The sequence below is a fragment of the Myxocyprinus asiaticus genome, chromosome 4, assembly GCF_019703515.2.
Source record: "Myxocyprinus asiaticus isolate MX2 ecotype Aquarium Trade chromosome 4, UBuf_Myxa_2, whole genome shotgun sequence".
NCBI classification, from domain to species: Eukaryota; Metazoa; Chordata; class Actinopteri; order Cypriniformes; family Catostomidae; genus Myxocyprinus; species Myxocyprinus asiaticus.
Genome location: NC_059347.1, coordinates 19,796,211 through 19,811,981, shown reverse-complemented (window position 1 = coordinate 19,811,981; position 15,771 = coordinate 19,796,211). Strand labels below are relative to the sequence as shown.

General features: G+C 37.5%; 1 protein-coding gene across 1 annotated transcript; it reads left to right on the top strand.

Moving 5' to 3' along the window:
* The first annotated feature begins 1,324 nt into the window (after positions 1-1,324).
* LOC127439621 (keratin, type I cytoskeletal 18-like) lies at positions 1,325-15,406 on the top strand. Its single transcript, XM_051695824.1, has 9 exons — positions 1,325-1,720; positions 1,846-1,928; positions 2,051-2,207; positions 5,748-5,912; positions 6,090-6,215; positions 8,098-8,315; positions 8,448-8,473; positions 14,713-14,824; positions 15,157-15,406. The coding sequence occupies exons 1-9, from the start codon at positions 1,325-1,327 to the stop codon at positions 15,197-15,199; spliced, it is 1,326 nt and encodes a 441-aa protein (XP_051551784.1). The 3' UTR covers positions 15,200-15,406.
* Positions 15,407-15,771: the final 365 nt, after the last annotated feature.

Sequence of the window (15,771 nt, the reverse complement as noted above, 5' to 3'; positions counted from 1 at the left end):
AATACAATATATTGATATCACATCAAGCTAAGACTTTTCTAAATCGAATTATTCATGGCTGTATAATATTACAGGTTGATAAATAGTTGTCTAGGCACATGCAAAATAATTGCAGAAATCCCATAACTGATACTTGGTAATTTATTGAGAGTATATTATCAGAATATTCAGGCCTTAAATCAGACTCTAACAATATGGACTTTCTATGGCACGTGAAATAAATATATATGTATATATATATATATATATATATATATATATATATATATATATATATATATACAGGGTTGGGAGGGTTACTTTTGAAATGTATTCCACTACAGATTACAGAATACATGCTGTAAAATGTAATTTGTAACGTATTCTGTTAGATTACTCAAGGTCAGTAACGTATTCTAAATACTTTGGATTACTTCTTCAGCACTGGTAGATTTTTTCACTTGTTTTGACTATAAAAACTCTGTCAGTACAGTAAGAAAAAATACACATGTTAAAAATACATTCTCTGAAAAACCTAAATATCTTATGCAGTGTTGTTTCTAAAACAAGATAAATCAAATTGATCTTGTTTTAAGGATTTTTAGATATTTTTACAGGAAAACAATTAAAAAAATTATAATCAAGTATAAGATTTGTGCCATAATATCAAAGGTCTTACTAGAAAAAAAGAAATTATGATCTAACCTGAATTTTCTTGATAAAAAAATATGATTGTTTCTGGTAACGTGCATGTAAAATGGCTAGAAATAGCATTTTATCTTAGCGTAAAGCTGACAATTTACACAAGGTTTATTTCTATTTCTTCTGCTCCAAAACTACTTCAAACTTACTTCTCTGTCTGCTCGTATGAATGTAACACATCATAAGAAAGTGTTTCACCGCTGTTCAAATGCACTTTGGATCGCATCATTTATATGAATAAATGTTTTCCATCTGAAAGGACAAAATATTAAATGAAACAAATGACAATAAAATGCAAAGTAATCTCTTTAGTAATCAAAATACTTTTTGAATGGAACTGTATTCTAATTACCAATTATTTAAATTGTAACTGTAGTGGAATACAGTTACTTATATTTTGTATTTTAAATACGTAATCCCGTTACATGTATTTCGTTACTCCCCAACACTGTATACACACACACACACACACACACACACACACACACACACACACACACACACACTATATATATATATATATATATTACATATATTCAGGTCTTTTTGTCTGTGTAACTACTTTGTACATTAAGCTACAAACTATGAACCTCTGTCAATATTTCTTCACCATCATTGCACACACAGAATCTCTGTCAGCATCATGACCTCCAGTTTCTCTACGCATAGCTACTCTCTGGGGCGGCAACCCTCATTTTCCAGCATGACCTTGCGTGACGGTGGGTTTCGGGGGCGCTCTAGAGTCCCAGTGTCCCTCTCCTCAGCCAATACTTTGTCCCTGTCTCGTTCCACCTCTCTTGGAAATGGCCTAAACATCCTGAGCAACCTCTCACTGAATGGTTTGGGAGTTGGTGTCAGTGAGAAAGAGACCATGCAAGGTCTAAATGACCGACTGGCCAGCTACCTGGAAAAGGTGCGTTCACTTGAGAAGTCCAGTGCTAACCTGGAGATGAAGATTAAGCAGCTGATGATTGAGCGTGCACCCAAGGGTCATGACATCGAGGGACTGATGGCTCAAGCACATGCAATTGGACAAGAGGTTTGTGATTTTACCTCAATGTCAGGTGATCTAGTGCAACTAAGAGTTCCATTCAGAGCTAAGTGATGTCATTACATAGGAGCATTTAGATTTTATACACTGTTGTCATCACTTCTGCTCTCTAGGTGAGGAAAAAGACCTTAGAGAACGCTCGTATAATGCTGGAGATTGACAATGCCAAGCTTGCGGCAGATGACTTTAGGGTCAAGTGAGTTTTGCGCTTTTTGTTACTTCTTTTTATAATCCCTGAGAAAGAACTACAATGAAATGTTTTGTCTTTTGTACTAATGTGTAAGTAAGTTTTGGTATATTTTATTTCTTTATGAACAGATGGGAGGCAGAAGCTACTCTTTGCCAGTCAGTTGAGAGAGATTGTCATGCCTTGAGAAGGGCTAAATCTGATCATGATCAGATCATCACAACCCTCCGAGGAGACCTGGACAGTCTGAAAGAGGAGCTCTACTTCCTGAAGAAGAATCATGATGAGGTTAAATTCTTAACCGGCACATAAAAATGCATTATAATACATATTTATTTAACAGGATATATCACGCATTTGTCCCCCAGGATAGTAGTTTGATCTTAGAAATGACTGTATAGTCATGTAAGAAACCATCCAATTTTTTTAAAATAATCAGTACAACATTTTCTAAATGTTTTTATTTATTTATTTATTTATTTTATTCTTTAGTGGGCAAAGATGTTACACTTTCCTTATCTCCCACAGTAGTCATTCTGACAGATGGAAAGCCTCTGTGCTGTAAACAGTAACACCCATTTCAAGCTACTTTTTTTTTAGACAGATATATAGAATAAACAGTGTTTAGGAACACACTCTTACATACCCACATCCACAAAAATATCAGTTCTGACCTATAGTGTTGGTGAACTAGTGTTTGGACAGACAGGTGTGTTTCCACTGAAATGTTGCATTTAACTCTAAACAGATTAATTACTAAGTAGTCACATAGGCAGGCATATATTCCTATATTCTACAGCAAAATATGTTTTCATGTAGAACAGAGCTGTAAGCCTTGATTCACCATTTAATCAATGTACTGCAACACAATATTTATGTGCCACATACTGTGCAGTACCTCCAAAAAAGTATTTGGACACTTAAGCTACACTTAAAACTGTATGAATGTCAATGCATTAAATAACAAGAATACCTAATTAGTATTTATTTTGAGGAAAGATAGTCCAAGCACACTATGTTTTAAATGAAAACAATAGATTTAATGTTCAAAATTAAGACAAAAGAATTTGGGACACTTTCTGATTGTTGAACATAGTGGAACATGTTCACAGATATTGTGATGAACTAAACCTGTGGTCAGGGGTGGATTTAGTGATCTGGGGGCCCTAGGCAAAGTACAAGAATGGGGCCCTCTTCGATGACACACATTTAGGTTGATTATCTCTTAAAGGTGCTGTAAGCCTTATTATTATTATTATTATTAAAATTTTTTATGGAATGGTATGGAGAAAACATTCCTACGCCCTGAAAGATATCACTGACTATGGTTACATGGACACCAGAAAGCGGCTTATTGCAAGAAAGCGTGTTACTGCGAGAAAACAGCGTTCCCATTTACATGCACTGTATAAGTGGCATACATTACTCCCGTATACACGTGACTCGGTCAGTAAGCAGCTTTTTCCACAGCAACGTAATTTTCCTGCAACGCTTGTGCAAACAACACACGTGGCATCCAAGGAAAACTTCACTATTTAACTCTCTGTTGATTCCCTTTATTTCCAGATATTCCAGAGTTGTTAATAATGTCTGACAACACATTATAAAAACACAATCTGGCTACTATGAACTACAATACAGTATATACCACTTCAATACCTTTTTTCTTTCTCACTCTCTCTCTTTCTTAATGCACTTTTCCTTGACCTTGAGTTAACTATATCCAGATTATTAGACTAAAAGTTGACTTTGCACGTTTCCAGGAGGCTTTGATCAACATTTAAATTTGAAAACATAAAAAAGTTTGTTAAATTTATGCTGCTAAATAGGGCGAAAACGTGTCAACAGTCAGATAAGTGTCAATGGCCAGATCATAATTATATTCAACACTGTGTATTGGTGACTATAGTGAGTGCTGTGCTTGTGGAAGCAGCAGCAGGTGGTGGTGCAGGCTGTGCAGCAAACTGATCTGTTTGGAAAGACAGTGTTACCTTAGGACAGGGCAGATTATCCAGGTGAACTAGTGGGGGCCAAAATATTGTTCAGTATTCATCTTATCTAACACTTTCATTGCAAGTAACATTTTACTTTCAAAAAAATACTGTGCATTTATTCATATTGAAATAGTCACAGGGTACACTGTATATTGAATTATACATTTTTAAGGTCTGGCCATAAATTCCTTCATAAGATCTGGCTGAAGAACAAACAGGCCTTATGGTCTTAAATAACAAATAATTTTTGATAAACTTTACTATAAAAAACAAGACATAATATAATTGTAACATTTTAGGGCTATTGTTTACAAATGATTAAAACTGAGGAGAAACATTTAGATCTGCTAAAGCCCTCTCACATTATCAACCCACATATGAAAACAATGGCCATATAGAAATGTCATGTTTACTTAAGAATGCATTTAAATTGAATTTACTTTTTGGAGAAAAAAAAAAGTGAGAAAATGTCTATACTTCCATTTTATCTATAAAGATAATTTTATTTATTTATTCCTGTTCAGTGAGGAAAAAATTTGTCCTACAAATATTGTGAATTTGCTAACAATAGCCAGTGCAGGAGCCAGATTTTTGTGTAGGTAATCATTGCCAAAAGAACAACAAACTGATGCTGTTCGTGATTGAGAGTGCTGACTCACAGCTGTATAGAACAAAATATAATCAGGATATTTGCAGGTTCAATTTCACATTATCATTTTTTTCCAAGCCCTACAGGCCCTGAACAGATGAGACACGATCATTAGGTACTTCAAGAATAGTGAATAAAAGCAAACTTTTCAGTGCATTTACTTTGAACAGTCGGTTTTCAAAACCAATTTCTCTTTTGTTGCCTAAGATGTGCATTTATGTTGACACCATTTCTATTACAACTGCGGTGATAATTTTTCCATCTGTAGATTTGACCGCACTCCACACAACAAAGCAATTTTATATAAATAAATTTGATTGAAAAAGACATGATCAAATGCTCACCTAAACAGTGCATTCCATCTTTAGCAAAGCAGTATAACTAAACTATCGCCAGAAAAGCTTAAACGCTTGCTCCGGTCCGCAAAACTGATCATAGCCGAGTGCTGTCGCATGCGCCATTGAGCGTTGTTAAACTCACTGCTGATTGCTGTGGCTCGCACCTATGAACGCTGAGTTTTGCACAGAGAGCGCTATGGTATTTCAGATCAGAGGGCCAGACAAAGATGATTGGGTGGCCACATTTTGCCCGCAGGCCGCCAGCTGACTAGCCCTGCCTTAGGAAGTCTCGATTCTGTTCAAATTTTCTCTCCACAAATTCATACCAAACTGAACTAGAAACAATGTAGTTTAACTAATAACTTGCAACAGAGTATACGGTGAAATCACACAAAACTGTCTGAGCATTTTAGCATTAATGATAATAACAAAGCAGATTATTTGTATTTTTAGGGGGCCCTTGGCTTCTGGGGGCCCTAGGCGGATGCCTACCTTTGCCTAATGATAAGTCCGCCACTGCCTGTGGTTAATGGGCTAGGACACCTGTTTGATCTTGATGGTAACTGACTTCATACATCCATTAACAATGGCCTTGACATTACCCTAACCATAACCTATCCCTAACCCATACACCACGGTTTAAAGTACTTGCTAAAATGGCAAATAATGGCTAAGTGAAGTTAGTTCTAAATTGGGTCTAGTATAATTTGCTTGCAGATGCCATTAAATTCATACATTTCAAGTATGGCTTAAGAGTCCAAATACTTTTCGGGGTACTTATTAAGAAAACAAACTTTTAAAACCACTGTATTAAATCAACGATTCCATCACCTCTGTCTCCATGAAGGAGATGAGCTCTCTGAAGACCCGTCTAGCCAATGAGCAAGTGAATGTGGAGGTGGATGCAGCCCAGGGCCCAGACCTAGGAGCCATTATGGCTGAGCTAAGGGCCCAGTACGAGGCGATTGCACAGAAGAACAAAGAGGACGCTGAGATGTGGTACCTGAAGAAGGTAATTATTAAATCCAGAATATAATCCACAACCTGCGCACCTGAATTATCTATTTTTAGATTCTTGATTTAAATGCAAACACAGGTGTTTGAATGAATATGTGTTCTGTAATACAATAAGCACACCTTGGGTGCGTGTGTGTGTGTGTGTGTGTGTGTGTGTGTGTGTGTGTGACAGCTGGAGACCGTGCAGTCAGAGGTGAAGGAGAGTAATGAGGCTTTGCGTTGCGCTCAAAGTGAGCTGAATGAAAGACGACGCTTCCTGCAAGCTTTAGAGGTGGAACTGGACAGTTTGCGCAAACAGGTGACATGAACGATGCTAAAATGATGAAACATTCTTTATCAGCAAAATCCTCATTCCAGACCTTCATTATTTTCTTATGAACACAAAAGGAAAAATTTTAATGAATATCCCAGTCTGTCTTTTCAATACAATGGCAGTTGATGGTGCCTCACTTTAATGTTTAAAAAAGGACCCAAAGTATCATAAAAGTAGTCCATGAGGCTCATGCATCATATTCCAAGTTTTCTAAAAGCATATGATAGGCTTTGATGAGAAATAAAGCACTATAAAAGAAGTTCGTTCACAGTAGCTATGTTTCCATCCAAGTTGCAAATTTAATTTATGCGAAAAACCATTATATCACAAAAACAATGTAAGAATAAAGCCGCGTTTCCATTCCATGTGTTCAAAACAACAAAATCGTCACTTCTGGAGAAATTGTAGCCACAGTGACTCTTTTATTACTAAAGTACTCAAGGTTTAGAGCACACAGACAAAAACCGTAAAGAACTTTGTCTCATGTCTGGGAGTGACAGCATGCCACACAGTTTTGGGAGCGCTATATCTGTGCGTTCCTCCATCCTTATGAATTTACTGTGCAGATCTCTAAGATATTTTTCAAAAGTGTTAATAAACCTGCTCCTCGGCACAGTTCAAGTTTGCATTCAACAAACAGTACAGCTTATTTGCTCTACAAACTCTATGCAGGCTTTGGATTTTCAGGACAGCAGTATTTCAGGATGACCAGAACAACATTTCAGATGCATTGATTGGTCCACTGGTTAGCCCAGATATGAACAAGTTATTCAGTCACATTAATTTTTTTAACGCACATCTTGTATTCCTAATAAATAGGGGATCATACAATAAATGTGTTTCCATCATAGTTTATGTGCATTTCTTCTTATTGAATAAAAGATTTATCTACCTCAAGCGAGCATATATATTTCTCATGCATATTTTGGAGATTTTATTCACGTTTTAGTGTTTACATCCAGCAGTTTTTAAGCAATATCTCAAAATGCGCATAAAAATATGTGGATATAAACCCAGCAAGTGGCACACTTGCTTTGTTGATAGGGCAAAAACAATTCAAGTTCTCAACCCGCTTGCCACTTTGAAATAGATTATCTTATAGTACTCATAAACGTACAACACATTTTAATTTTTGGGTGAACTACTCCTTTAAAGGCCACTGATTGTCTCAGTGAGCTCTTTGAGCCATCGTGTTCTTCTTTTGTGTTTTTTTGCATTGCTTTGCGACATGCAGTGGTTTGGCTTGGTTTGGAACTATTTTCATTAGCGGAGCAAAAATAGAAAAATAACTGGCCAAACTGTTTCTAAAAATAAATTACTGCAGAACTTTTGCATAAAAGCAACATCACTCTCTCAATCGTGCTGTTGTACTGAATATCAGCACAGCTGTGACTACCTGCAGCACTCGGGTGGGTTATATATAAGCACTAATATACAGTATTGCTTCAATTTCACAATTGTAATTGTGTATTCATTAGTTTTTCTACAAAATGGTCAGAGAACATGTCAAGGCTATCTCTTCAGCACAGGAAACCACAATCTGCTCCATCTGCTGCTCTTTCTGATACAAACAAACATCATATTTCAACACTTTTACACATGTATAATAAATCATTCTATAACGCATGTGATGCCTCAAGTGATGACAGTCTGAAACCACATCAGAAAACATATACTTCACATGGCCTGAACAGGTGATAAGGGCTTTTCAGCAGGCTTAATTGTTCACACATACCATTTATAGATCAGGCAATTCATTCTTGTTGACACTCATGTCTAATAATCTCAACCTTAAGCAATTCATCAATCATTTTTACCTTGCACATTTACTATCTCATTACTGACTGAACATTTTGGCTCACCTCAGGTTGGTGTTCTTGAGGGGAACCTTGGAGAGACGAATCAAAAGTACACTATTGAGATTGAACGACTTCAGGGTGCACTTACACAGTTGGAGGATGAACTTTCACAGCTGCATTTGGATATGCAAAGAATTAAAACTGATTATGAACAGTTGCTGCGAATCAAACAGAATTTGGAGCTGGAGATCGCCACATACAGGAGACTGCTGGATGGAGAGGAAGTGTAAGAAGATTCTTATTTTTTGTCAAGTTGAAAAATGCTGTCTTCTAGTGTCACAATACAGGCAATTCTAAGGGAAGATTGTCTCTTACATACCCAATAATTTGTGTCATTTGTTTCATTTCTGATTTTCAGGATAAAAGAACCACCTCCACCTAAAAGTAAGTCTGTTCTGAATGGACAATTGTAATACAATACTATTTACCTTTTTCCTGAATGCGGAATATTTCCACGATTAGCCTGTTTTCAATTTCCAGTCTCCAGTCAGTGTTTCACTCACATCGGCATATATTCTTAGTGGGTAATGTGATGTTTAAGGGACAACAGGGCTAAAGGCACACCTTAAGGAAATTAGCTTTTTTCTGTTCAAAAAGTGTATCAAGATTCAAGAAATAAATTTCCTTTTATCGAATATCAAAGTAATAATTTGTGTGAAAAGAAATAACAGCAGAAGGCTTTATATATATATATATATATATATATATATATATATATATATATATATATATATTCCTTTAAATAAAAAATAAAATAAAGCATTCGGAAGACCCCCGGGGGGTTTATATTAATAGGGCAATAGTTATAGGGCACAATTTATCAATATCAACTTGTGCAAATACTTTTGAGCCAACAAGACGCTTTTATTAGTAACAGATTAAGATCATGTTGATTCAAAATAACCACTTCAGAAAAGGGTGTGCAATTTCTTGTTTATTTCAATCACATTTGACATTCCATTACATCTTAAGTATTCTATAAACAAATTCATCTCTGTTGTTATTGGATCAGTCAATGTGAGCCCACTTTGAACATTCTTCATAACAAATATATTCGCCCCACTTAAGAAAAACAATGTGTTTAATAGGGGCCTTTAGCCCCTTTACCCCAAATACTATCCTTTCACTGATTGGACATTTATTGAATATAATGAATTATATATATATATATATATATATATATATATATATATATATATATATATATATATATATATAATTCAATAACTGCATAACGATGGGCTGCTGGCACTTGCAATGACAAAGATAATGAAGACGTGATAAAGATGAACCCAAGTGCAATTTATTTACATACGTGAAATCCAACATGAAGTGGCACAAAACAAAACAACAATAACATAAACATAAACTTGACTTGACTTGACTTTACTTGACATGGTATGATGATGAACCAACCTACATCAACATTCAATACTTGAAAAAGGACAATGGAAAACATGAGGGTATAAATACATGGACATGGGAGAACAAACCAATAAACAAACAGAACTCTAAACAAGACAATCAACCAATGAACATGGAGGGAAAACATGAAATCACATGACAAGGGAACACATGACATGAAACAGGAACAAACTTTTCAAAATAAAAGACGTGAAAAACATGAATCAACAAAATACACGACATATCCCCCCCCAATAAGGGGCGGCTCCCAACGCCCCAACACATGAACAAAAACACATAAAACATGACATAATATTCAAAGTTCAATAGGGAGATGGGGGATGGTCTTGAGGCATGGCTTGGCAGGTCATGGAGCATGGCATCAGGGCGGAGCCCATGGGGGGGTGGAGCCATGGAAAGCGGAGCTGTGAGAAGCTCGAGGGGCGGAGCCATGGAGAACTGTATACCCGGAGAGTAGCCGAAGACTCAAAGGGCCAGGGTGGAGCCGGAGGCAGGGAGGACCAAGGCGGCGCCGGAGGAGCTGGGGGATCGGAAGACTGAGGCAGAGCCGGTGGGACTGAGGACCAAGGCAGAGCCGTAGGGAAGGAGGTCCCCGGTGGAGCTGACGGATCAGAGGGACGAGGCGCAGCCAGAGGATTGGAGAGCCAAGGTGGAGCCAGGTGACCGACAGATCAAGGAGGAGCCGGAGGGACGAGGGACCCGGCAAAGCCAACAGGCTGAAGGACTGCAGTGGAGCTGAGGGAACGCAGAACTGAGGCAATGTTGAGGGACCGACAGGCCAAGGCGGAGTCCAGGGCTCGGAGGGTCCAGGGGGGGTCAGAGGGTTAATAGTTCCCCTTGCCTGCTCAGGAGAACTAAGGGTGGGTACAAGGGCGGGAACCATCTCCAGGTCCAACTGCTCAGATGTGGCCATGACAAGGCGTGGAACAGATTCAGGCGTGGCTGTGACGTGGCATGGAGCAGGCTCAGGCGTGGCTGTGACGTGGCATGGAGCAGGCTCAGGCGTGGCTGTGACGTGGCATGGAGCAGGCTCAGGCGTGGCTGTGACGTGGCATGGAGCAGGCTCAGGTGTGGCTGTGACGTGGCATGGAGCAGGCTCAGGCTTGGCTGTGACGTGGCATGGAGCAGCCTGAGGCGTTGCTGTGATGTGGCATGGAGCAGGCTGAGGCGTTGCTGTGATGTGGCATGGAGCAGGCTGAGGATCCGGGGCAAAAGATGGTGCTAGCTCAGCGGCCATGACGGGAAACTCTGGTTCGGCGGCCATGACGGGAAACTCTGGCTCAGCGGCTATGACGGGAAATTCTGGCTCGGCATCCGCCTCCCCCACAGTGAACGTGGAACCAATAATCTGCAGGTCGATGTCGATAAACAGAGCCAGGCTGAGGGAACTGCGACTGCTAGGCATTAAAGAGGAGATTGGCTCACTCAGTCCAAATCGGAAACAGTCTTTCAGGGCAACCTCACTGAAGTCCACCCGGCAGGCCAGAGTGCAGAAGTCCTCCACATAGTCCTCCAGGGGATGATTCCCCTGATGTAGGCGGAGGAGCTGAATTGCTGGGTTCATTTAGTCAGTCAAGTATTCTGTAAAGATGTGCTGCTGGCACTTGCAATGACGAAGACGATGAAGACTTGATAAAGATGAACCCAAGTGCAATTTATTTACATACGTGAAATCCAATGTGAAGTGGCACAAAACATAAACATAAACATAAACATTGACTTGACTTGACTTGACTTGACTTGACTTGACTTGACTTGACTTGACTTGGTACGACGATGAACCAACCTACGTCAACATTCAATACTTGACAAAGGACAATGGAAAACACGAGGGTATAAATACATGGACATGGGAGAACAAACCAATGAAAAAACAGAACTCTAAACAAGATAACAAGACAATGAACCAATGAAAACAAGACACATGAACATGGAGGGAAAACATGAAATCACATGACAAGGGAACACATGACATGAAACAGGAACTAAACTTTTCAAAATAAAAGACATGAAAAACATGAATCAACAAAATACACATGACAAACTGTCCAATAACTGTCCACCTTAAAACTGAAAATGAAAATAAGTATTTTGTCTCAAAATAAGGGTGATAATTTCCAGGATAATCATTAGCTACATAAATATGCAATATTTACAACAAAAAAATCAAACTGCATCAAAATCAACCTTTAGACATTGCATGCACTGATCTCATGGATCAGGAATATTTTGCAGTGTGTAGTGACAAATAGGTGTTTAGGAAAGTCCTGTGGAAGTTTTTGTTGCTATTTAGTGTTTTGGGAGGAAATAAAATCAAAGGAGACTTTTACCCCAGGAAGCCTTTACCCCCGTTGTTCCCTAAAGTATTACATTTGTAAAAATGGTCAAAACAACACATGTGGCGATACTTCCCAGAGTCAAGATGACCGTTTTTATTGATAGTGCCTCACCTGAGTGGGTAGGTAGGAAATGAGGACGCGATGGTCTGAGGTTAGTTACGTTGATATCATTAACTACTTTAAGTTGTTATGATGACAGCCAAAACCTGCACAAGTTGAGCCTGAAATAAATTTTGACTCCAAATAACACTTAAATGGTTGTTGTTCTCCGTATGGATCACTTGTTTCGGTAGTTTTTAAATTGTGTCTCGAGACCAGAAACAGAAAACAGGCAACTAGAATCATCATGTTACGCCCAGCGGTTGCTCAGGAAAACCGTGGATAACACTCAAGATAATGGCTGCATCTGAATCCTAAGGTAGCTGCCTTGTCGCCTCGCTGACCTATCAGTCAATGACTTTGTTTGCTTATGAAGGTACCTCCGGAAACTGGTTTCGGACAGGCTACTGAGGCAGCATAAAGTCACATCGTTGCAGGGGTGTAAAGTAATTGAGTAAAAATAATTAAGTATTGTACTTAAGTATATTTTTTGGGGATTTGAACTTTACTCGAGTGCAATTTAAACTAATACTTGTACTTTTACTTAATTACATTTCCAAAGAAAAAATAGTACTTTTAACTCCTTACAATTATTTAAACTTGAGAAGTCACTACATTTTTGCAGATCATTTTATTTTGTCTTACTGGATTGAAGCCACCTTTTCACTGCATCTGACAAACGACAGATGACAGACCAGAGGTCAGCCAATTCAAATGGAGTGTCGCACGTCGGCTGTGTGGAGTTCTGACCGTATGCAAAGGTGGAATTTTGGATCTGATTTGAGCTTCGGATATGTTGAAATATTAGTGCCACTAGACTGTATGTGACCGCCTGACTGAATGTGATGTATTCATTCAAAACTATGAGCACGAAGTGAGAAACACTGATGGTTTTTGAAATAAACTTTATTCTACGCCTGCTACTTCTACAGATTGGACAGTTATGAGCTCAAAAATGATCATTCATGTTGAAATATATATAAAAACAAAATGCCTTTGTAATTAAATGTGTACATGTCATTTATTTCTGCACTTGCCTTCATATTTAAATAACATCTATGAATTTCTACTCCCTATTTGCTGAATTATTATAGTTGATGTTATTGTTGTTGTTAGGCAACTATTAATTATAATAATAACTATAAAACCAGCAATGATAATGATAACAATACAAATAATGAAAACTGAGTAAATATTAATTATGAATTTTATTGAATTCATCCATCTGCTCAACAGCAAGGTTTGATAGCAAACTTCAGAAAACCATTCACAAAATCAACAACATTACTAACTTTCTTCAAAGCTTATTTTGAAAAAAAATTCATAAGGGGCTGGGTGCTCTGACATCGCATTTCATGAGTGCCTTCTCTCATGCAACAAATATTGCGTGACTGTGGCAATGTTTTTGCAAGTGGTTCATTACACGTCTCAGGGTAGTTCCAAAGTGAAATGTCCACTGAGTGAAATGGTCTCCTGAACAAAACCGATAGTGTCATAAAAAGCAAATTTTGTGGTGCTTCTATGACACTTTCGGCTCATGTTTCAACTCACGTGCTCTTCAGGACTCATACCCCGGTCCTTTGTATCGCACATGCACCGCTATCAGTTGAGCAACTGCACAATTTGATCACACTTAAACCAGCTTGAAACTGTAGATGGTTATGTAATGCAAATGTTAAAATGAGTCATGCTCTATAGTAAATGTGTTTATGTCATAAGATAGCTCTGTGTGAGGAACAGAGTGAAAAGTCATTGTTGTTTTAGTGCCTCTAGTGTTCATTCCACCAGGAAATTGGCGTGTTACATACAACAGGCCACATAAAAATCATTATGCAAAATTTTTTTAATTGTAACATGATTCTATGACCAGGTTGCAAATGCCACTGGGAGAGAAATATGACAGTCGTCAGAGAGAGTAATATGGCCACTTAACAAACCAGTCTAATTTAACAACATCCTCTCTCACACAATCTCCTCTCTTGATTTCATTCTAGCTAGGAAAAACTTTACTTTGTACTTTTTTAATACTTAAGTACAATTTATTGTAAATACTTTTTACTTTCACTCAAGTATGTTTTTGGCTAGATACTTGGACTTTTAATTGAGTAAAATTTCCACTCAGTATCCATACTTTCACTTAAGTATAATTGTATGTACTTTATTACACCCCGTGTTCTGAATTTTAAACAACATTCTGTAGTGTGTTTCACTCCAAACACTTCAACAATCCCAAATAACCATTTATTCAAACAGCTGCAAAAACAGCTTGTAACATTATAAGTGGACCACAAGGGAAATAAAATTAGAGACAGAAAAAAAGTATGATGTGATCCCATTAAGTTTAGTTATACCGTAATTGTCTCTTGACTCTTTGACCCTGTGACTCTAGTAGCAACTTTATAATAGTTACATTTGTTAACATGCATTAGGTATCATGAACTATCAATGAACAATATATTTTTAAGAAGTATTTATTCATCTTTGTCAATGTTACCTAATAAAAATTCAATTGTTCATTGTTAGTTCATAGTGCATTAACTTTTGATTTAAATAATATGTTAGTATATGTTCAACTTAACATTAGCCAAGAAGATTAATAAATGCTGTAGAAGTAGTCATTGTTAGTTCATGTTAACTAATGTTAACAAATGTAACCTTATTTTAAAGTGTTACAAAGTTAATCATATGGAAATGATTAGACCACGCTAATTGCCAAATAATTAAAAGACTTTAAAAGTGTTGTTTTTCTTGCCCTTGAAGAAGAGCCTGAAGTGAGAACCAGGAAGATTGTCAAGGTGGTCACCCAGACCATGGTAAATGGAAAGGTGGTGGATGAATCAAGTGAAGTGGAGCAGATAGAGGAACGAAAAAAGTGAGTCTGGCTCACAAGTGACACTGATCACAGTCCATGTTTGTGTACTTTGTAATCAGTGGTTAATTAGATAAATCACAAGAACAGTGTTCTGTTCATAATGTTTTGATAGAAACTAAATAAACATTCCCATTAATAAGTAAGTGATGTGTCAGTTGTCTTGATTTTTTACTATCAGTTAGTTTCCTTCAGGTATGCTACATAAAAATGTAAAGGGCTTTAGAAAATTAACAAACACTCTTTCATATATGTCTTTGTTCTTTTACACTTTTTACATTTACATTCACTATGGAACCTGTACACTGATATCTTTTTTTTCTTCACTTCTCTAGGTCTGATTCTATGCGGCGAGTTGCAATAGAGCGGGTCATTTAAGAGTAATACAAAATCAGACAGTGAAACAAAATACATGCGAAACTAGCTGATATCCTGAATGAGGTACTAACTGACTGGTAGAAAAATGATATGTATAGCTGTGGTTTGGGATTTAAACCTGTCTGGCTACAGTGATTGTGCATGGTACTGTGTGGGAAACTGAGCCAAAGGACTAAATGAAGAGAGACTCAGTTTGAGAACCACCAACCGAAAAAGCCCTGACACCAAAACTCTGTGGTTTCAAATATCATGCTTTTGTGAGGGTTTCTATACGTGGCAAACAAGTGCCTTGACTTTGGTTGGACAGATGATAACTGCACTAATAATCTCATCTATTTTGAGGTTGTAAGATCGAAGATTTATGTGGTTAACAAAAAGTAAATAAAAATTCCTATTTTTTTTTTTCCTCCATTAAATGCTACAGTGCCAGGTTTACAGTATGTTATTGCATTATATCTTTATGGACACAGACCAGTTTCATATATCCGTGACCTGAAAACTAGAATCTGTTATTCCTTTTAAATGATAACTGAAATTTTTTTCTATTCATCATTTGAATTTACAGCCTTAAA

Coding starts and splice junctions, on each gene's coding strand:
- LOC127439621 (XM_051695824.1), top strand. CDS start 1,325: ATGACCTCCAGTTTCTCTACGCATAGCTACTCTCTGGGGCGGCAACCC. Junction 2,208..5,747: donor TGAAGAAGAATCATGATGAG/GTTAAATTCTTA, acceptor GTCTCCATGAAG/GAGATGAGCTCTCTGAAGAC. Junction 8,316..8,447: donor CTGCTGGATGGAGAGGAAGT/GTAAGAAGATTC, acceptor TCTGATTTTCAG/GATAAAAGAACCACCTCCAC.